Raw genomic sequence first — 21,939 nt, 5'->3', positions numbered from 1 at the left:
TAGAACCAAGAACTCTGACTCCCTCCGAAACATAGACCGTCTATAAGGGCAGGTGTGGATGGCAGCACATTGTGGGGTAGAGCAGAACTCTAAAGGTCTATAGTATATAACAATGAAAGCACACAGCCGCCATGTACACCACCCCGAGATGGGATTCCTTGTAATTTATTATGTTATTTCCTTTTGGGAATTTTTGGACTCTTCTGTTTCTTTGGTTTCTTTGGTTTGATCTTCTTCTCCTTTTTTATCTTCTGGGTCTTCGCCTTTGTTTTGAGGCTCCTCTCCTTTGCTTTCCCATCAGGTTTCTTGACAGGATTTTTCACGGTCTTCTCGGCTGCCGTTCTGTCCTTCAGGTTTCTGCTGGTCTTCCCCGGCTCGGATTTCCCTGCCTGTTCCCCCTTTCTTGTTACGTTAATTTTTTCCCTCTTGGGAAGTTCTCTTCTTTCTGCACCCTTTGCTTTTCCTTGGATCCCGGCCTGGTTTTCGCTTGGCTTCTTTAGATCTCCACCTTGGACTTGGCTCTCATCCGGCTCTTTATGTCTAGTTCTGTCTCTCCTTGTCCTGTGTGGTTCATCCTCCTCCTTATTCTCTTCTTCCCTGTCCTCACCCTCCTCTCTTCCCTCCTCTTCCGGTTGTTTTCTCCATTTATTTCTTTTGATCTTTCTCATGAAAGAATCTGAAACACAGAGAACAGTGGTTATTAGAGAGAAACTGCTCAAAAAAATAAAGGAAACACTTATATATTGTGTTTTTAACTCCAAATAAATAAAACGTCTGTGAAATCAAACTGTTAGGAAGCAACACCGACTGACAATCAAAGTCATGTGCTGTTGTGCAAAAGGAATAGATAACAGGTGGAAATTATTGGCAATTAGCAACACAACCTCAATAAAGAAGGGTTCTGCAGGTGGGGACCAAAGACCACTTCTCAGTACCTATGCTTTCTGGCTGATGTTTTGGTCACTTTTGCATGTTGGTGGTGCTTTCACACTTGTGGTAGCATGAGAAGGACTCTACAACCCATACAAGTGGCTCAGGTAGTGCAGCTCATCCATGAGCACATCAATGCGAGCTGTGGCAGGAAGGGTTGCTGTCTCTGTCAGCGTACTGGCCAAAGGCTGGAGGTGCTACCAGGAGACGTGGAGAAGGCTATAGGGGGCAACAACCCAGCAACAGGACCGCTACCTCCATCAGGATTGGCAAATTAGCCACTGGCACCCTGTGCTCTTCACAGATGAAAGCCGGTTCACACTGAGCACATGTGACAGAGTCTGGAGACGCCGTGGAAAGGGATCTGCTGCCTGCAACATCCTTTAGCATGGCGGGTTTGGCAGTGGGTCAGTAATGGTGTGGGGGTGGCATTTCTTTGGAGGGCCGCACAGTCCTCCATGTACTCGCCATAGGTAGCCTGACTGCCATTAGGTATGGAGATCCTCAGACCCCTTGTGAGACCACATGCTGGTGCGGTTGGCCCTGGGTTCCTCCTAATGCAGGACAATGCTAGACCTCATGTGGCTGGAGTGTGGCAGCAGTTCCAGCAAGATAAAGTCATTGAAGCTATGGACTGGCCTGCCCGTGACTCAGACCTGAATCCCACTGAGCACATCTGGGACATCATATCTCGCTCCATCCACCGTCACGCAGCACAGATTGTCCAGAAGTTGGATGCTTTAGTCCAGGTCTGGGAGGAGATCCCTCAGCAGACCATCTGCCACCTCATCAGGAGCATGCCCGGGCGCTGTAGGGAGGTCATACAGCCATCTCATCAGGAGCATGCCCAGGCCTTGTAGGGAGGTCATACAGCCATCTCAGCAGGAGCATGCCCAGGCGTTGTAGGGAGGTCATACAGCCACCTCATCAGGAGCATGCCCAGGCCTTGTAGGGAGGTCATACAGCCATCTCATCAGGAGCATGCCCGGGCCTTGTAGGGAGGTCATACAGCCATCTCATCAGGAGCATGCCCGGGCCTTGTAGGGAGGTCATACAGCCATCTCATCAGGAGCATGCACGGGCCTTGTAGGGAGGTCATACAGCCATCTCATCAGGAGCATGCCCGGGCGTTGTAGGGAGGTCATACAGCCGCATCATCAGGAGCATGCCCGGGCGTTGTAGGGAGGTCATACAGCCATCTCATCAGGAGCATGCCCGGGCCTTGTAGGGAGGTCATACAGCCATCTCATCAGGAGCATGCCCGAGCCTTGTAGGGAGGTCATACAGCCATCTCATCAGGAGCATGCCCAGGCGTTGTAGGGAGGTCATACAGCCATCTCATCAGGAGCATGCCCGGGCCTTGTAGGGAGGTCATACAGCCATCTCATCAGGAGCATGCCCAGGCGTTGTAGGGAGGTCATACAGCCATCTCATCAGGAGCATGCCCGGGCCTTGTAGGGAGGTCATACAGACACCTCATCAGGAGTATGCCCGGGCCTTGTAGGGAGGTCATACAGCCATCTCATCAGGAGCATGCCCGGGCCTTGTAGGGAGGTCATACAGCCATCTCATCAGGAGCATGCCCGGGCGTTGTAGGGAGGTCATACAGCCATCTCATCAGGAGCATGCCCGGGCCTTGTAGGGAGGTCATACAGCCATCTCATCAGGAGCATGCCCAGGCGTTGTATGGAGGTCATACAGCCATCTCATCAGGAGCATGCCCGGGCCTTGTAGGGAGGTCATACAGCCACCTCATCAGGAGCATGCACGGGCCTTGTAGGGAGGTCATACAGCCATCTCATCAGGAGCATGCCCGGGCGTTGTAGGGAGGTCATACAGCCGCATCATCAGAAGCATGCCCGGGCGTTGTAGGGAGGTCATACAGCCGCATCATCAGGAGCATGCCCGGGCGTTGTAGGAAGGTCATACAGCCATCTCATCAGGAGCATGCCCGGGCCTTGTAGGGAGGTCATACAGGCACCTCATCAGGAGAATGCCCGGGCCTTGTAGGGAGGTCATACAGCCACCTCATCAGGAGCATGCCCGGGCCTTGTAGGGAGGTCATACAGACACCTCATCAGGAGCATGCCCAGGCCTTATAGGGAGGCCATACAGCCGCATCAGCAGGAGCATGCCCGGGCCTTGTAGGGAGGTCATACAGCCATCTCATCAGGAGCATGCCCAGGCCTTGTAGGGAGGTCATACAGCCACCTCATCAGGAGAATGCCCGGGCCTTGTAGTGAGGTCATACAGCCGCCTCATCAGGAGCATCCCCGGGCCTTGTAGGGAGGTCATACAGCCACCTCATCAGGAGCATGCCCGGGCCTTGTAGGGAGGTCATACAGCCACCTCATCAGGAGCATGCCCGGGCCTTGTAGGGAGGTCATACAGCCGCCTCATCAGGAGCATGCCCGGGCCTTGTAGGGAGGTCATACAGCCATCTCATCAGGAGCATGCCCAGGCGTTGTAGGGAGGTCATACAGCCATCTCATCAGGAGCATGCCCGGGCCTTGTAGGGAGGTCATACAGGCATGTGGAGGCCACACACAATACTCAGACTCATTCTGACATGTTTTAATGACATTACATCAAAGTTGGATCAGCCTGGAGCCTGGAGTCAAATCCAGGCCTCCATTGGGTAATAAATGTGATTTCCATTGATGTTTGTGTGATTTTGTTGTCAGCACATTCAGCTTTGTACAGAACAAAGTATCAATGAGAATATTTCATCCATTCAGATCTAGGATGTGTTATTGGAGTGTTCCCTTTATTTTTTTGAGCAGTGTATATATATGAGCGGAGACCCTCCTCCCTGGCTGGTCCTGGTTCATTCTACCATCCCAGAATAGTATAATTCAGAGGTGTCAAACTCAGGATCTTCAGCTGTTGTAAAACTAAAATTCCCATCATGCCTGGACAGCCAAAGCTTTACCTGGGCCTGATGGGGATTGTAGTTTTGCAGCAGCTGGAGTTCCGCAGATTCCCCATCCCTTATCTAGCTCCTGCCTGTAATACAGTCCAGCAAAACATGAATGAATAAACTATGTAACTGTACAACTCGGTGATCCATTGGCTCTTATTATTACCCGGCTTGTCTGTACCGATTCCGAGGAGACCCTTCTTCTCATCGTCCAACTGGGGCCTAAATTGACGTCTTCCCGTCAACAGGTCTTCTTCAATCTCTGCGTATAGGTCTTTATATTTGCAGCTGAATTGTAAAGGATGAAATAGGAAACATAAGCAGAGATGAAACCAGCGTGTACCTGCCCCACCACCACCCCATCCTATAACTTACTAGACGTAACAGAATAGGGACAGTCCGGCAACCAAAGCTGTGAGTATGAAGATGGATCCACCAACTACAACTTTAGAGAGCGTCGGTCTTCCAGTAATTACTGTCCAGGAAAGAAAGAATATCTGGTGTATGAGAAGCGGTGGAGAAGGAAAAGATCTAGTACAGTGGTGGGAAACCTGCGGTCCTCCAGCTGTTGCAAAACTACAAATCCCATCATGCCTGGTCAGCCAAAGCTTCGCTGATCTAGTAATTACGGAAAGGAAAACACCATGTACCTGAACTCCAGCTGCGTTTTACCAGTGTATGATGGGATGACACTACGGATCCTTTAAGAATAGAGACGTCAATGAGTGACAGGGATTGTACAGTATTAGAAAAACATGGCTGATTTCTTCCAGAGAACAGCGCCATCCTTCTCCACTGGTTGTGTGCGGTATTACAGCTCTATTATATGGTGCTGTGATGCAGTACCACATACAACCTGTAGCAGGTGCTACTTCCTATCCTGTACAGCCTGAGATGGTCAGTAATATGTGACCCATGTACTGACATACTCACCATTTATTTTGCCGGTAGATATATTATATTTATCTGAAAATAAGACATTCTAGATGCTGAGTGTGTGCAGCGTTACCCAGTGATCCGCCAGATCTTATAATGATACCAACTTATTTAATATAGACTTTATTCTCAACAGCTTCAGCACCAAGACATTGTGGACAATCATGGCCTCCATCTTTGCAGGAACAGTTTTACCTGTCTTGTTCTCTGTTGTTGCTGGCATCCACAGGACGATCAGGATTAATAGAAATTTAATGGTAAAGTTTTTCATTTTCTTGCAGACATCACTCAGAACCTGTAATGTAATAATGTAACAGGTCACCTGATGTCTTATCTATGGCCTGCTACATATTCCTTGTCTACACCTTCAAATCTCATTATCTATCTATCTATCTATCTATCTATCTATCTATCTATCTATCTATCTATCTATCTATCTATCTATCTATCTCCACATTTTGCTGCTGTACTTCCACTTTTCAGCAGCAGGGGTCTCTCTCATATCACAATAGGCTTACCTCTACAGTTGCCAGTTGGGATTGCAGCGCCATCACACACTGCTAGTCACATGACCCGGAAGTCATCAGGCTATTTCTGCCATGTTGGTAGAGGACCATGCTGCAGTCGGTGAGAGCCCTGTGGTGTCTCGGTTCGGGCCGGTGTATGAGTCAGGCAGCCGGGGGAGGTCCGGGTAGGGGGCAGCGCTTCATGGTGAGTAGATAAGTATGTGTAGTGTGGGTTATGAGATACACAGCCCGAAGGTCTCGGCCATATTTGTATGGGAAGGTGCCCTGTGTGATAGAGATGACAGGAAGCATATCACTTGTATCCTTCTGTATCAGCTCTATGCAGGGTGTCCTGTGTAATGTGACATGGTTATACATACTGTACTCTATGTAATATATAGCAAAGCTACTCACTGTATAGCAGTACCCTACACAGCAGATATCAGATATCCCTGCCCATAGCAGTACCCTACACAGCAGAGATCACTGCCCATAGCAGTACCCTACACAGCGGAGATCAGATATCCCTGCCCATAGCAGTACCCTACACAGCAGAGATCAGATATCACTGCCCATAGCAGTACCCTACACAGCAGATATCAGATATCCCTGCCCATAGCAGTACCCTACACAGCAGAGATCACTGCCCATAGCAGTACCCTACACAGCGGAGATCAGATGTCCCTGCCCATAGCAGTACCCTACACAGCAGAGATCAGATATCCCTGCCCATAGCAGTACCCTACAGAGCGGAGATCAGATATCCCTGCCCATAGCAGTACCCTACACAGCAGAGATCAGATATCCCTGCCCATAGCAGTACCCTACACAGCAGATATCAGATATCCCTGCCCATAGCAGTACCCTACAGAGCGGAGATCAGATATCCCTGCCCATAGCAGTACCCTACACAGCAGAGATCAGATATCCCTGCCCATAGCAGTACCCTACAGAGCGGAGATCAGATATCCCTGCCCATAGCAGTACCCTACAGAGCGGAGATCAGGTATCCCTGCCCATAGCAGTACCCTACACAGCAGAGGTCAGATATCCCTGCCCATAGCAGTACCCTACAGAGCGGAGATCAGATATCCCTGCCCATAGCAGTACCCTACAGAGCGGAGATCAGGTATCCCTGCCCATAGCAGTACCCTACACAGCAGAGGTCAGATATCCCTGCCCATAGCAGTACCCTACACAGCGGAGATCAGATATCCCTGCCCATAGCAGTACCCTACACAGCAGAGATCAGATATCACTGCCCATAGCAGTACCCTACACAGCAGATATCAGATATCCCTGCCCATAGCAGTACCCTACACAGCAGAGATCACTGCCCATAGCAGTACCCTACACAGCGGAGATCAGATGTCCCTGCCCATAGCAGTACCCTACACAGCAGAGATCAGATATCCCTGCCCATAGCAGTACCCTACAGAGCGGAGATCAGATATCCCTGCCCATAGCAGTACCCTACAGAGCGGAGATCAGATATCCCTGCCCATAGCAGTACCCTACACAGCAGAGATCAGATATCCCTGCCCATAGCAGTACCCTACACAGCAGAGATCAGATATCCCTGCCCATAGCAGTACCCTACAGAGCGGAGATCAGATATCCCTGCCCATAGCAGTACCCTACACAGCAGAGATCAGATATCCCTGCCCATAGCAGTACCCTACAGAGCGGAGATCAGATATCCCTGCCCATAGCAGTACCCTACAGAGCGGAGATCAGGTATCCCTGCCCATAGCAGTACCCTACACAGCAGAGGTCAGATATCCCTGCCCATAGCAGTACCCTACAGAGCGGAGATCAGATATCCCTGCCCATAGCAGTACCCTACAGAGCGGAGATCAGATATCCCTGCCCATAGCAGTACCCTACACAGCAGATATCAGACATCAGTGCCCATAGCAGTACCCTACACAGCAGAGATCAGATATCCCTGCCCATAGTAGTACCCTACAGAGCAGAGATCAGATATCCCTGCCCATAGCAGTACCCTACAGAGCAGAGATCAGATATCACTGCCCATAGCAGTACCCTACAGAGCGGAGATCAGATATCCCTGCCCATAGCAGTACCCTACACAGCAGAGATCAGATATCACTGCCCATAGCAGTACCCTACACAGCAGAGGTCAGATATCCCTGCCCATAGTAGTACCCTACAGAGCGGAGATCAGATATCCCTGCCCATAGCAGTACCCTACAGAGGGGAGATCAGATATCCCTGCCCATAGCAGTACCCTACAGAGCGGAGATCAGATATCCCTGCCCATAGCAGTACCCTACAGAGCGGAGATCAGATATCCCTGCCCATAGCAGTACCCTACACAGCAGAGGTCAGCTATCCCTGCCCATAGCAGTACCCTACAGAGGGGAGATCAGATATCACTGCCCATAGCAGTACCCTACACAGCAGAGATCAGATATCCCTGCCCATAGCAGTACCCTACACAGCAGAGATCAGATATCCCTGCCCATAGTAGTACCCTACAGAGCAGAGATCAGATATCCCTGCCCATAGCAGTACCCTACAGAGCAGAGATCAGATATCACTGCCCATAGCAGTACCCTACAGAGCGGAGATCAGATATCCCTGCCCATAGCAGTACCCTACACAGCAGAGATCAGATATCACTGCCCATAGCAGTACCCTACACAGCAGAGGTCAGATATCCCTGCCCATAGCAGTACCCTACACAGCAGAGATCAGGTATCGCTGCCCATAGTAGTACCCTACAGAGCGGAGATCAGATATCCCTGCCCATAGCAGTACCCTACAGAGGGGAGATCAGATATCCCTGCCCATAGCAGTACCCTACACAGCGGAGATCAGATATCCCTGCCCATAGCAGTACCCTACACAGCGGAGATCAGATATCCCTGCCCATAGCAGTACCCTACACAGCAGAGATCAGATATCCCTGCCCATAGCAGTACCCTACACAGCAGAGATCAGATATCCCTGCCCATAGTAGTACCCTACAGAGCAGAGATCAGATATCCCTGCCCATAGCAGTACCCTACAGAGCGGAGATCAGATATCACTGCCCATAGCAGTACCCTACAGAGCGGAGATCAGATATCACTGCCCATAGCAGTACCCTACAGAGCAGAGATCAGATATCACTGCCCATAGCAGTACCCTACAGAGCAGAGATCAGATATCACTGCCCATAGCAGTACCCTACACAGCAGAGGTCAGATATCCCTGCCCATAGCAGTACCCTACACAGCGGAGATCAGATATCCCTGCCCATAGCAGTACCCTACACAGCAGAGATCAGATATCCCTGCCCATAGCAGTACCCTACACAGCAGAGATCAGATATCCCTGCCCATAGCAGTACCCTACACAGCAGAGATCAGATATCCCTGCCCATAGCAGTACCCTACACAGCGGAGATCAGATATCCCTGCCCATAGCAGTACCCTACAGAGCAGAGATCAGATATCCCTGCCCATAGCAGTACCCTACACAGCAGAGATCAGATATCCCTGCCCATAGCAGTACCCTACAGAGCAGAGATCAGATATCACTGCCCATAGCAGTACCCTACAGAGCGGAGATCAGATATCCCTGCCCATAGCAGTACCCTACACAGCAGAGATCAGATATCACTGCCCATAGCAGTACCCTACACAGCAGAGGTCAGATATCCCTGCCCATAGCAGTACCCTACACAGCAGAGATCAGGTATCGCTGCCCATAGTAGTACCCTACAGAGCGGAGATCAGATATCCCTGCCCATAGCAGTACCCTACAGAGGGGAGATCAGATATCCCTGCCCATAGCAGTACCCTACACAGCAGAGATCAGATATCCCTGCCCATAGCAGTACCCTACACAGCTGAGATCAGATATCCCTGCCCATAGCAGTACCCTACACAGCAGAGATCAGATATCCCTGCCCATAGCAGTACCCTACACAGCAGAGATCAGATATCCCTGCCCATAGCAGTACCCTACAGAGCAGAGATCAGATATCCCTGCCCATAGCAGTACCCTACAGAGCAGAGATCAGATATCCCTGCCCATAGCAGTACCCTACACAGCAGAGATCAGATATCCCTGCCCATAGCAGTACCCTACACAGCAGAGATCAGATATCCCTGCCCATAGCAGTACCCTACAGAGCGGAGATCAGATATCCCTGCCCATAGCAGTACCCTACACAGCAGAGATCCCTGCCCATAGCAGTACCCTACACAGCGGAGATCAGACATCAGTGCCCATAGCAGTACCCTACAGAGCAGAGATCAGATATCCCTGCCCATAGCAGTACCCTACAGAGCGGAGATCAGGTATCCCTGCCCATAGCAGTACCCTACAGAGCAGAGATCAGATATCCCTGCCCATAGCAGTACCCTACACAGCGGAGATCAGACATCAGTGCCCATAGCAGTACCCTACAGAGCAGAGATCAGATATCCCTGCCCATAGCAGTACCCTACAGAGCGGAGATCAGGTATCCCTGCCCATAGCAGTACCCTACAGAGCAGAGATCAGATATCCCTGCCCATAGCAGTACCCTACAGAGCGGAGATCAGGTATCCCTGCCCATAGCAGTACCCTACAGAGCAGAGATCAGATATCCCTGCCCATAGCAGTACCCTACACAGCAGAGATCAGATATCCCTGCCCATAGCAGTACCCTACAGAGCAGAGATCAGGTATCCCTGCCCATAGCAGTACCCTACAGAGCGGAGATCAGATATCCCTGCCCATGGCAGTACCCTACAGAGCGGAGATCAGATATCCCTGCCCATAGCAGTACCCTACAGAGCAGAGATCAGATATCCCTGCCCATAGCAGTACCCTACACAGCGGAGATCAGATATCCCTGCCCATAGCAGTACCCTACAGAGCCAGAGCGCCAGTCACATCTGTAAAAGTCACAATAAAAAAAATGGATTATTGTCAGATATGATGTGTGATCATGATTATTTCTTCTATGTCTAGGTGGTCGGTCTTGGCAATCATGGCATGTCTGGCACTAGACACAGTGTGGGCATGACGGCTATCAACCAACTGGCACAGAGGCTAAATGTGGTTGATCAGTGGAAGACGGACAGGAGGACAGGAGCAGATTTGGTAACGGCCCAGCTTGATGGCGCCCACCTGGTCCTGATCAAACCGCGTCAGTTCATGAATGTTAATGGGACGAGTGTGGCCAATGCAGGTGAGGAGGACGTCACATCTGTCATCTACAGGGCGCTTGTGACCAAATAAGTAGGTAATATTACTGTAACCTCATGACCTATAACAGTGCCCCCATAACAGAGCCACCCCCACAACAGTGCCCCCATAACAGAGCCACCCCCGCAACAGTGCCCCCATAACAGAGCCACCCCCGCAACAGTGCCCCCATAACAGAGCTACCCATGCAACAGTGCCCCCATAACAGAGCCACCCCCGCAACAGTGCCCCCATAACAGAGCCACCCCCGCAACAGTGCCCCCATAACAGAGCCACCCCCGCATCAGTGCCCCCATAACAGAGCCACCCCCGCAACAGTGCCCCCATAACAGAGCTACCCATGCAACAGTGCCCCCATAACAGAGCCACCCCCGCAACAGTGCCCCCATAACAGAGCCACCCTCGCAACAGTGCCCCCATAACAGAGCCACCCCCGCATCAGTGCCCCAATAACAGAGCCACCCCCGCAACAGTGCCCCCATAACAGAGCTACCCATGCAACAGTGCCCCCATAACAGAGCCACGGCCACAACAGTGCCTGCATAACAAAGCCACCTACCGCAACAGAGCCCCCATAACAGAGCCACCACCGCAGCCATGCCCCCATAACAGAGCCGCCACCGCAGCCATGCTTCCATAACAGAGCCACCCCTACAACAGTGCACCCATAACAGAGCCACCACCGCAGCCATGCCCCCATAACAGAGCCACCACCGCAGCCATGCCCCCATAACAGAGCCGCCACTGCAGCCATGCCCCCATAACACAGCCATCTCCGCAACAGTGCCCCCATAACAGAGCCACCCCCGCAACATTGCCCCCATAACAGAGCCACCCCCGCAACATTGCCCCCATAACAGAGCCAGCACCTCAACAGTGCCCCCATAACACAACCAGACATCATTGCCTCCGTTATAGATTCAGCTTACAGCTGTTTCCCCTTAGGATGTACGTCTCATGCCCCCTATACAAGTTTATAGGACATTTTCTTTGTCCTCCCACAGTTCCAGATGTTTTTGAGGACACTGTCACCATTGTTACTGGGGAATGGTTACAGACTGGGTTTGTTATGGGGCAGTTGTAGACACATTTGTTTTTTCTTTCACTGTCGCCTACTGTTATTATATCCTCAGTGTGTAGGCTGGCTATGGCAATGCCTGTAGGGGAAATACATAGAACATTGTAGCCATCAGGTTGTAAGACAGGGATGGGGACAGGGATGTCTGTCCAAGCATGATGGGAATTGTAGTTTTGCAACAGCTTAAGAGCTGCAGGTTCCCCATCCCTGTTGTAAGAAATGAGGCCACTTCTGGGTTTCACTTTTATTGATAATTATGGGAAGATAAATCTTGTGTGGACTTTCATTTATTTTTTATTCAGCTGGAAAGTTCCGCCTGACCGCAGAGAACATCTATCTACTGCACGATGAGCTGGACAAACCTCTAGGGAAGGTGACACTGAAGCTCGGAGGAAGCGCAAGGTGACTAGCTAGATAGGGAACCATACACCTCATACACCTCTCTATCATCTGCTTCCAAATACCTTGACTATTAAAAGGGAAAGCATATGAGTCCTTGTGCCCGCCCATTAAGCTGTCACTCACTTTGTGGGTGGAATAAGAAGGACTCACATACTCGCTCTTTAAATAGAACTGACTGAAGATATAGAAAAATCTATATCCCTGAGCTTTGAAAAACGTGAGAGCGCCCTGCCTGTCCTGTCCTCAGGTTGCGGTAATAAAACTCACTTCAAAGGATCTGAGCTGCAATACCGCACACAAACTGAGGACAGGAGTGGCGCTGTTTCTGGCGGCAGACATGCTTTTCTCATCTTGGCCACCCCCTATACTGTTCCCGTATCACATAGAACTTTAATACAGATTTAGGCTGCGTTCACACTACGTATATTTCAGTCAGTATTGCAACCAAAACCAGGAGTGGATTAAAAACACAGAAAGGATCTGTTCACACAATGTTGAAATTGAGTGGATGGCCGCCATATAACAGTAAATAACTGCAATTATTTCAATATAACAGCCGTTGGTCTAAAATAACAGCAAATATTTGCCATTAAATGGCGGCCATCCACTCAATTACAACATTGTGTGAACAGATCCTTTCTGTGTTTTTCATCCACTCCTGGTTTTGGTTGCAATACTGACTGAAATATACGTAGTGTGAACCCAGCCTAACCTAAAGATAATCTGACCTGAGCCAGACTCTTTGTTTTCTAGGGGCCACAATGGTGTCCGTTCCTGCATTGACCACCTAAAATCAGACGTAAGTTGTACAGCAGATGCCCCCCTATATTTATAAGGTTTCTGTACTGGAAGACTTTATATCTTTATGTTTCTTTTCCTTGGCAGACGATGATCAGGCTCTTGATCGGTATCGGTCGGCCGGCTGACAAGTCTTCAGTGACCCCTTACGTACTTGGACGCTTTACGAAGAGTGAGCAGGAGATGTTGTCCCCGGTTCTGGAGAAGGGTCTGGACTTGTTACTTGGACACATCCAAAAAAGAACTCAGGTGAATAGTACTATGGCAGACACTAAATCGATGGAGAAGAGAGTATGACGGTGGCCACAATCTAGGAGGCTCACTTCAAGGAGCTGAAGATAAGCCGGCTGAGAGCTCCCCTACATGTGGTGTCATCTGAAGACTTTTAGGGACTGCTGACATCTTCCCTGGTGTCATGAAGGAGGAGGAGGAGGAGGCAGATGTGCTGTGCTGACCTACACACTAATATGCATTGATGCAGTGCGGTCAGTCCTGCACCGTGATCTACTACAGTATGGGCACCCCTATATCCTGTGTAATGGCCAATCACTATGACTAACTTATTCAATGATTTAAAGGAACATTACAGGTTATGCTACGTGAAGTCTAAGTCCAGTGCAGGAGCGGAGGATTGGTGTTCTCTCACCTCCGTACCTGTACAGTGTATATAAAAGTGTATAGGTGTTTTGCCTTATGTTCCTTTCATTTTGTGAATGGGAAATCACAAGAAATTGACATTTTCCATGGACACAGATCTCTCCCAGTGTATTCCCTTTATTCACTACTAATGTCAGCTTACAGCTATGACCCACAGCAATGTACAGAGAGCAGACCGCCATGTTTTATGTATCCCCGAATCTAAAGGAGAAACAAAGAATGATATTGGTGGGGAAAGAGCGGGTGTCTACAACTGTACGCTGGTCACATGATCTCTGATGGCTTCCGTGGGTGCTTCACATCCATTAGTCTTTATTAGAATCATTCTAGCTTTACACCTCCTATCTACTTCTGCATTTAGATGTAGTTTACTGTCATTTAGCCATTAGGAGGCCATTGCTGGGCGATGATGAGGAGATTCCTGGCAACGCCTTTTGTTTCGGGAGATTTCCGTCTTGGCTTAGTGTAAGCAGGTCCTGAAAGCACATAGAACAATATATGTATATATAATATATATAAGATACATAGATATACCAGGAAGAGCAATATCCCCCATGGCTCACTAGAGGAAGCTCACCTTTGCCAGAGCGGGGTGTGCTTGTATTGGACCAAGCTTTGTGGTTCTGGACAGCATGCCGATCTTGCTGAGTATAGCGTTGGAGACATCTGGTCTTGGCACCAGTCCTAGATCTCCTATCTGATAATGAGGGATAACACCGGGACCCTTAAAGGTAGGGGGCACTGTCTGCCTAGAGAGGAGAGCAAACAGTTCATGTCGTATTAAGTATACATTGAATGGGATCCATGTATTACCATAGGCTCAGCTTCTATTTTTGAAGATGACTGGTATCACAACAAAGGCCGGTGAATAGAGCCATGTTGTAACTGGTAATGTAATCCATGGCCTCAAATGATCATTTCGCTGCAGCACCATAACTGGGAAAAAGAAGCATGGCACAGTGCACACTGAAAGGAATAGGTTGTGGCTGTAAGGCTCCGTTCCCACTGAGCAAAGGTAGCGGAATTCCGCGACGGAATTGTCCGCCGCGGAATGCCGTTAGCTTCCCGCTCATAATGGGACTCTATGGGAGGCGCGCGCTCCTGCCCTGTCCGCGCTGAAGAATGAACATGTTCATTCTTCAGCGCGTACAGAGCAGCAGCGCGCGCCTCCCATAGACTCCCATTATGAGCGGGAGGCTAACGGCATTCCGCGGCGGACAATTCCGTCGCGGAATTCCGCTAGCTTTGCTCAGTGGGAACGGGGCCTAATATGCGGATGGTCATTGGTGCTCTATGGAAAAAGATGCATTTTGTTGCCTCAGAAAGATGCAATGAATAATGCGTACATATTGGGACATGTTTCTTGATGTGCACCGGGTGTACACCACAGAAATGGGGCAGATTTTTTTCCTTTTCCATGGCGTACACCAGTCAAAAGCCACGGTCGCCTCATGTGTGAGCAGGAGGCACAGCAAGGTGGGGAGAAGGCCATGCTTAAAGGGGTGCTCCAGCGTGGGGGCACTTTTTTGGGGGGACCGGGGAGGAGGTGGCTGAAATAAAAGACGTCCACATACCTCCCCGATTCCAGCGGCGGGTCCCGCATCACGGCGCTCCGGTCCCCGGTACCCGGCCGCTTCCGGGTGTCTGACGCCGCCCGAGCTGCTACGTCTCAGGGCCGCTCAGCCACTCAGTGAAGGAGGCGGGATCCGTTTGAAGTCTGCTCGGATCCCGCCTCCTTCATTGAGTGGCTGAGCGGTCCTGAGACGTAGCGTCTCGGGCGGCGTCAGACACCTGGAAGCGGCCGGGAACCGGGCACCGGAGCGCCGTGATGCGGGACCCGCCGCTAGAATCGGGGAGGTAAGTGGACATCTTTTATTTCAGCCACCTCCTCCCCGGTCCCCCCAAAAAAGTGCCCCCACACTGGATAACCCCTTTAAAGTGTTTCTGTACCCACAATCTGTCTTTCCCAAACCACTTGTACCTTCGGATAGCTGATTTTAATCCAAGATCTGTCCTGGGGTCCGTTTGGCAGGTGATGCAGTTATTGTCCTAAAAAACAATGTTTAAACTATCTGTGCTGTAACTTTGCACCAGCCCTCCATCCCTCCTCTCCACCATCTTCATCATTAGGAATGCCCCTAGAACATTTTCTCCTGTCTGAACATTACACAGGTGCCTTAACAATCCAGCCCATGTTCAGTATTCACACAGCTGATAAACAGGAGACAATCTGCCTGGAGCATTCCTAATGATGAGGAAGGCGGGGAGGAGGGACAGAGAGGTTGTGCCAGCCTAATGCATACACAATCTAGGCCACGGCCGTTGGACACAGCGCTGCCAGTTTAAAAGTTGTTTTTTATGACAATAACTGCATCACCTGCTGAACGGACCCCTGGACAGATCTTGGATAAAAAGCAGCTATCTGAAGGTACAAGCGGTTTGGGGGGGTCAGATTGTGGGTACAGAGTCGCTTTCATTTATCATGGTTTACACCAGTGCCTCTTAGTATTAATATAAGGGTCCCTCATTCTGCAGTAATATTCTCCCTGTACCTGCTGCCCTTGGCTGGCATATACTGCTCCATGTAGTGAGGGTCTCTGCTCTGGAATTCATTCAGGGCCGGTCCCAGTCCGAGGATGGCCGCGCTGTTCAGCAGCACCAGGAGACTGTGCAGCATCTGGTTCCGTCTTGCCAGGGAGTCAACTAGTTTATCATCATCCTCGTCACTTGATTTCTCCTATAAACGTGCAAACAAATCCAATACAAGTATACTCTAACTGCATCCCAGCTGCCATGGGGTCTCAAAACACTGAACAGGATGAATAAGGTATTACACAGCGCCTAATAAAAAGAATGGGTGACTATGTAATATAAAGTTTCCCTCGCCTATAGCAATTTGTGGAAAACAGCCATGACGCCTCCATCATGTCTGCTTATAAAAGGAGCAGGTTAGGTAATGTAAAGGTTTGGGAGTTTTACTGCATGGCTGTTACTGCCAGTAAATTCAAGGGTTAATTTCATCAGAAGGTTAAGTGGCCGAGACCTTCAAATATTGTCAGTAGTGTCTTATAACCCACTCACAGCTAATATTATCAGTAGTGTCTTATAACCCACTCACAGCTAATATTATCAGTAGTGTCTTATAACCCACTCACAGGTAATATTGTCAGTAGTGTCTTATAACCCACTCACAGGTAATATTGTCAGTAGTGTCTTATAACCCACTCACAGGTAATATTGTCAGTAGTGTCTTATAACCCACTCACTGCTAATATTGTCAGTAGTGTCTTATAACCCACTCACAGGTAATATTGTCAGTAATGTCTTATAACCCACTCACTGCTAATATTGTCAGTAGTGTCTTATAACCCACTCACTGCTAATATTGTCAGTAGTGTCTTATAACCCACTCACTGCTAATATTGTCAGTAGTGTCTTATAACCCACTCACTGCTAATATTGTCAGTAGTGTCTTATAACCCACTCACTGCTAATATTGCCAGTAGTGTCTTATAACCCACTCACAGGTAATATTGTCAGTAGTGTCTTATAACCCACTCACAGGTAATATTGTCAGTAGTGTCTTATAACCCACTCACTGCTAATATTGTCAGTAGTGTCTTATAACCCACTCACTGCTAATATTGTCAGTAGTGTCTTATAACCCACTCACAGGTAATATTGTCAGTAGTGTCTTATAACCCACTCACTGCTAATATTGTCAGTAGTGTCTTATAACCCACTCACAGCTAATCTCACCTCTACTAATCAGAGTCAAATCAGTATGGTGCTCAGAGTAATTCTGCACCTTAGTTCTAGTCATAGCCGGGGGTTATAGCGCCACCATCAGTCAATACCTCTAACATGTCATATCATTTATTACGATAGTGATCTAAGAACATATCCTACATTTAGTTACAGGTGTGTGGGAGAGTTCCTAACCACACTGTAAATCCAGCCTAATGTGGCATTGTGAATGGTATACAGTAAGATTTCCTACCATTAGCATGTCCTTTAGAGAAGATGCTGCCTGGCTTAAGACCTTCTCCACCGATTGCTTCTTCTTCACCTCATCTTCTAGCTGCTGGTTTGCTTTGTTCATCTCGTCCATCAGTCTTTGCACCTCATCTTCCAGATTCATCAGTCTCTGCCTAGAGGAAACACATTCTCTGCCATTAATCATCCATGTAATGTTGCTTTTTGGTGCAGGAAGCCTTGTAGTGATCTGTGACCCAAACCCAATCAAAAGTGGATTGGATAAAAGTGACAGTAATTCTTGTTGCTTCTTTTTTTGATTTCTTTGCTTTTTCATAGTCCTCACCTCAATGCTTGTGCCTCCTCCTGAAGCGCCTGATGCTCCATGTGCAGGTGATTCAGGTCATGCTCCTTCTCTATGGCCACATCCAGCATTTTCTGCTGCTGCTGACATCTCTCGGTCAGCATACGGATCACCTGTCACATGGATATAAGAGAAGATCTACTGTGTTACTGCTGAGCCATCAAGCAGGCATTGTCAGGTTCTGTCTGACCAGGTCACTTATGGTGTCTTTTTCAGAGAGATTTATCTGACAGATTTTTGAAGCCAAAGTCAGGAATGGATTTGAGAAGAGGAGAAATCTCGGTCTTTCCTTTATGACCTGTTCCCTGTTTAAAGTCTGTTCCTGGCTTTGCCTTCAAAAAACTGTCAGATAAATCTCTCTGTCTGAACACACCATTAGTTATGATGTCTTTACAGGCTGTACTGCTTCCCTACGCTTACATGATGGTATTTGTTATATGAGCGCTTCATTCAGTATTACATATAGACAGGAGCTAAAACAGTAGCCTGCAAACTGCCCCTATATCAACCAATCCTGGACATCTGCGTTGTCCCTTGTAATGATGATGGTGGGCCGCTTGTCTGCAGAATCGGGCTTCACCTTTCCAGGGTCCTAATAATGGTTGCCCTTACTCAAATGCCCCCAGAACTTAATGGTAGGGGTGAAAAGGAAGACCCACAAAAAAAATATAAGCTTGTATTAGTGTATAATTGCATAACTACTCCCCAGGGATGATGAGGGTGGTATAACTAGCATGATAACTCAAACAACCAAAAAACAGGTTCAGTCCACATGTAACAGGATCTCACAATCCAATAAACGGGGCCCAGGCATGCACTGTTTATTGGATTGACATATATATATATACATATACTTAATCTATACCATGAAAGTCTATGACCCGATCTCCTACCCACTGAACCCTTCAGAAGATCCATTGGGCACGTTACCTTTTGGCTGCTGAGGTTGTTCTTCACAAACTCTTTCTCGTTTTCCTCCAGCATCTCCAGCTTTTTCCTCAGCTCTGATTCCTGTTCTTTCAGCTCATCGTTCTCTTGGATCAGATCTAAACTCTTTTCGGACATTTTAGCAAGCTGGGTGCTGATCGCTACATTCTCACGGATTGCACGCTTTGTGGTCTCCGCCATTTGATCGTTGGACACTCTGCGGAATTCTGCCGCCACGGTGTTGACCCTCTGCACCATTTCCTTCTTTAACCTGAGAAGATAAACGTAACAGGTCACGTGACTCACATATTAACTGGTCACTGAGTGGCAGCTTTAAGATAGCAGAGCCCAGGCATTACATCACATGACTGAGGGTGTTTTTGGGTTGGCATTCTCTAATACCCGCTAGCTAGGAATGAGCGATGTCCCTTGTTACACAGCACTGACCTGTCCTTGTCCAGCACCGCCTTCTTCTCTAGCGTGTACATCATGTCTTTGTGTTCTTCCTCCTGTTTTCTTAACTTCTCCTCCAGGGCAGCAAACTTGGCCATCAGGTCTTCTTTCTGCACCCTGAACTCCTCCAGGGAGGCTAGTTTACCCGCTGGTAATAAGGAAAACAGATTAGTTAAAGGGATTGGCCAGAATTACAACAACATGGCTGCTTTTTCCTTAAAGGGGTAGTGCGGCAATTTACTTTTTCTGCCTAATTAACACACATTACAAAGTTATATAACTTTGTAATGTGTGTCAATAAGCTGTCTGGCCCCGTTCCCCCCCCCAATTTCCCCCTTTTCCCATGGAAGCCATGGAGCGCATGACATGGCTTCCAGATTGCTCAGCCCTGATTGGCTGAGCAAGCTGGAAGCCATGTGATGTGCTCCAGCCAATGAAAAGGCTGCCAGTGCGCATGTGTACCAGCAGCCTTTTCTCTCCCATTCACTGCTCCGCAGTGAGGATGGCGGACGAAGATGACGGGGACGTGGTGGTGAAGAAGACGCAGGAGCGGCGCAACGGAGGCATGGGGATGGGTGAGTTTACTTGTTTATTACTTTCTCACCACCATCCTGCCTGACGATTTTGAGTTTGGTGGGACTTCTCTTTAGGGTAGCTTCACATGTACGCAGTGAATTTTTTGCTGCGGATTCGCATCAGATTTGACAATGTGGATTGGATGCTGTGTTCATTCATTCATGTAGTCAAATCTGCTGCAATACGGTACGTGTGAAGCTACCCTTCCAAAAAAAAAAAAAAAAAGGATGAATGTATTGTATAGAGTGTGAGCTCTTCAGGTGCAGAGCGTTACCTAACAGCATGTTCTCTGACGTGAGCCTGTCCTTAGTCTCCTGGAACTCGTGCCTCATCTGCGCCAGCTGCGTCTCATAGGCGTCCTTCTCGGCATCCTTGGCCTGCTGGAGGCCGGACAGCTGGTCATTGAGGTCGGCTATTTCATCGATGCGCTGGTTCAGGGTGCGCTTGAGGAATGATACAATCTCCTTCTTGTCACTAGAGAGCTGGTCAAACTGCGTCTTGAAGAAGTTCTCCTTTGCACTAACTTCATCCGATTTCTTTTGATATCTGGCGGAATAAGGAGTAAGAGTAAAGTACATTCACCATAGTTACATGCATTTACATATATATATATATATATATATATATATATATATATATATATAATTGAATAGAGGACTCTGCTGGGGATGCACCAATATTGAAGATTGCAGGGGTGTAACTAGAATCGGCTTCTCCCCACCGACCTTGATTGATAGATCTCTCCTCTCTGGGTATAGCGGCAGATCTGTCAATCAAGGCCGCCAGGGTCCGCTCTGATGACTGGAGGTTCGGGCAGCATGTACTGATGACAGGTTCCCTTTAAGCTGCCCATAGATGCAATGAGAAAGGTTAAAGGGGTGTTCCAGCCAAGGGACCCCACCGGAAACAAAATGAAGGAAGGATAATATGACGATGACATGTTCTGTGCTGCGTCCATCACTCATAGAGCATGAATGGAGTCCCAGCATTCAGTATCCCAGTCAGTGATGGGTGGGAACCCCAATGGTCTGACATTTATCACAGTCACTGGAAAGGAGATGAATAATCCATTAAATCAGGCAAAGTGAACCTGCGGCCCTCCAGCTGCTGCAGTACTACAACTCCCATCATGCCTGGACAGACAGTTTTGCAGCAGCTGGAGGCCCCAGATTCCTCATCTCTTATGTTTATGTGTCTTATTATTATTATAAATAAAGTTATTTCAATGGCAGTGGACATAACACAGGCTCTTGTTTCGAATAACTTTATTTATACAACCTAAAGCTGTCAGTCTCCATAGAGCAGTGCTGGGACTTGTAGTGGCACATGTCACCTCTCCAGGCGGCCCTCCAGGTCCCGGATCTGCAGCTGGTAGTGCTCCTTGCTCTCCTCGGACACCGGCTCCACTTTGCCCTTCTCCGCCGGTTTCTCCTTCTTCCCGGCAGCGCTTCCTTTCCCTTTCTTCTTCTTGGGCGGCATCTTGCGGCTCCGGGTCTGAGGCGACGAGATAACACCGTCACCGACTGTAGCGTCCCGTTGCTGAGCAACCAAGATGGGCCGCCCTGCTTCCTGTACCGCCCACGTGGAGAAGGCTCCAGGAGACCACGCCCACTGGCGCATTATGGGCGTGTTCTAACTGTTGGGCGGGGCTTGCCGTACAGAATGCCATGCTGGCAGCAGGAGACGCCTGGCTGTGATTTAATCCTGTATACTCCTGTTATTCCTCTTATATCTGTTCACTTGTGACGTATGAGGTGAAATAACAGCTGCAGAAGTTATTATATCATGTACTTTCTGCATCTCTTACTCAAGATCTCTGCTTGCTGTCATTCTAGTGATGAACACACTGAAGCAAGCAGAAGTCTTGTAAATCAGAGGCAATGGGGAATGGATAAGGACAAACCAAACATTTCAGTATAACATTGCAATAAAACTGTGCTGCAATACCACGAGCAACCTGTGGGTAGGTGTGGCGCTGTTTCCGTCATATATAGATGCCTATATATTTATAGACAGTAATTTTACTACAGGGATTTAGCAAGCATAGAGAGCCGCCTCCGTCTGGTCGGCCGGACCTCTGGTGGGTCGTGAATTCCTGACATCTTGTTACACAGAGCAGCATGCTGCCCCTGCGGCCGCCCGGCAGGGTTTCCCAATTAGTAAATCTTCCCGTTCCGCACACGGCGCCTCGGTAGCCAAGTGCGGGCTC

At 48.9% G+C, this 21,939-nt stretch overlaps 3 protein-coding genes across 5 annotated transcripts; 1 reads left to right on the top strand and 2 right to left on the bottom strand.

Moving 5' to 3' along the window:
- Nucleotides 1–134: 134 nt before the first annotated feature.
- Nucleotides 135–5,354, bottom strand: LOC138765909 (uncharacterized). 3 transcript variants are annotated; one of them, XM_069943053.1, is made up of 6 exons: nucleotides 5,305–5,354; nucleotides 4,982–5,081; nucleotides 4,501–4,551; nucleotides 4,226–4,325; nucleotides 4,017–4,138; nucleotides 135–676 (listed from the first exon to the last, which is right to left on the bottom strand). In XM_069943053.1, exons 1-6 carry the CDS (start codon nucleotides 5,335–5,337, stop codon nucleotides 174–176), a joined length of 909 nt encoding a protein of 302 aa, XP_069799154.1. In that variant the 5' UTR covers nucleotides 5,338–5,354; the 3' UTR covers nucleotides 135–173. The 3 variants fall into 3 exon arrangements, with proteins under 3 accessions (XP_069799154.1, XP_069799157.1, XP_069799156.1); XM_069943056.1 differs by lacking the exon at nucleotides 5,305–5,354 and adding an exon at nucleotides 5,263–5,286; XM_069943055.1 differs by lacking the exon at nucleotides 4,501–4,551.
- A 5-nt stretch (nucleotides 5,355–5,359) lies between these two features.
- Nucleotides 5,360–14,421, top strand: PTRH1 (peptidyl-tRNA hydrolase 1 homolog). The gene is made up of 5 exons (XM_069943057.1): nucleotides 5,360–5,497; nucleotides 10,264–10,483; nucleotides 11,881–11,980; nucleotides 12,734–12,779; nucleotides 12,866–14,421. The coding sequence occupies exons 1-5, from the start codon at nucleotides 5,402–5,404 to the stop codon at nucleotides 13,073–13,075; spliced, it is 672 nt and encodes a 223-aa protein (XP_069799158.1). The 5' UTR covers nucleotides 5,360–5,401; the 3' UTR covers nucleotides 13,076–14,421.
- Nucleotides 13,724–21,323, bottom strand: CFAP157 (cilia and flagella associated protein 157). The gene is made up of 9 exons (XM_069943051.1): nucleotides 21,064–21,323; nucleotides 20,005–20,276; nucleotides 19,149–19,302; nucleotides 18,705–18,972; nucleotides 17,757–17,887; nucleotides 17,436–17,586; nucleotides 15,988–16,172; nucleotides 14,013–14,184; nucleotides 13,724–13,911 (listed from the first exon to the last, which is right to left on the bottom strand). Exons 1-9 carry the CDS (start codon nucleotides 21,207–21,209, stop codon nucleotides 13,810–13,812), a joined length of 1,581 nt encoding a protein of 526 aa, XP_069799152.1. The 5' UTR covers nucleotides 21,210–21,323; the 3' UTR covers nucleotides 13,724–13,809.
- Between the last annotated feature and the right edge of the window lie 616 nt (nucleotides 21,324–21,939).

Source organism: Dendropsophus ebraccatus, chromosome 10 (genome assembly GCF_027789765.1).
Source record: "Dendropsophus ebraccatus isolate aDenEbr1 chromosome 10, aDenEbr1.pat, whole genome shotgun sequence".
In the NCBI taxonomy this organism is placed as follows: domain Eukaryota; kingdom Metazoa; phylum Chordata; class Amphibia; order Anura; family Hylidae; genus Dendropsophus; species Dendropsophus ebraccatus.
The sequence above is the reverse complement of the archived record's forward strand: the minus strand, read 5'-3'. Positions and strand labels throughout refer to the sequence as shown.

Bases quoted from the DNA above. Each gene is read 5' to 3' on its own strand.
- LOC138765909 (XM_069943053.1), bottom strand. From the start codon at position 5,337: ATGGCGCTGCAATCCCAACTGGCAACTGTAGAG. The intron at 4,552-4,981 runs GTAAAACTGTTC...CTATTCTTAAAG, and splicing joins AACAACAGAGAACAAGACAG to GATCCGTAGTGTCATCCCAT. The intron at 677-4,016 runs GTAATAATAAGA...TCTGTGTTTCAG, and splicing joins AATCGGTACAGACAAGCCGG to ATTCTTTCATGAGAAAGATC.
- PTRH1 (XM_069943057.1), top strand. From the start codon at position 5,402: ATGCTGCAGTCGGTGAGAGCCCTGTGGTGTCTCGGTTCGGGCCGGTGT. The intron at 5,498-10,263 runs GTGAGTAGATAA...TTCTATGTCTAG, and splicing joins GTAGGGGGCAGCGCTTCATG to GTGGTCGGTCTTGGCAATCA. The intron at 12,780-12,865 runs GTAAGTTGTACA...TTTCCTTGGCAG, and splicing joins TTGACCACCTAAAATCAGAC to ACGATGATCAGGCTCTTGAT.
- CFAP157 (XM_069943051.1), bottom strand. From the start codon at position 21,209: ATGCCGCCCAAGAAGAAGAAAGGGAAAGGAAGCGCTGCCGGGAAGAAG. The intron at 17,587-17,756 runs GTGAGGACTATG...TGTTTCCTCTAG, and splicing joins GAGGAGGCACAAGCATTGAG to GCAGAGACTGATGAATCTGG. The intron at 16,173-17,435 runs GTAGGAAATCTT...GCACGTTTATAG, and splicing joins CTCTAAAGGACATGCTAATG to GAGAAATCAAGTGACGAGGA.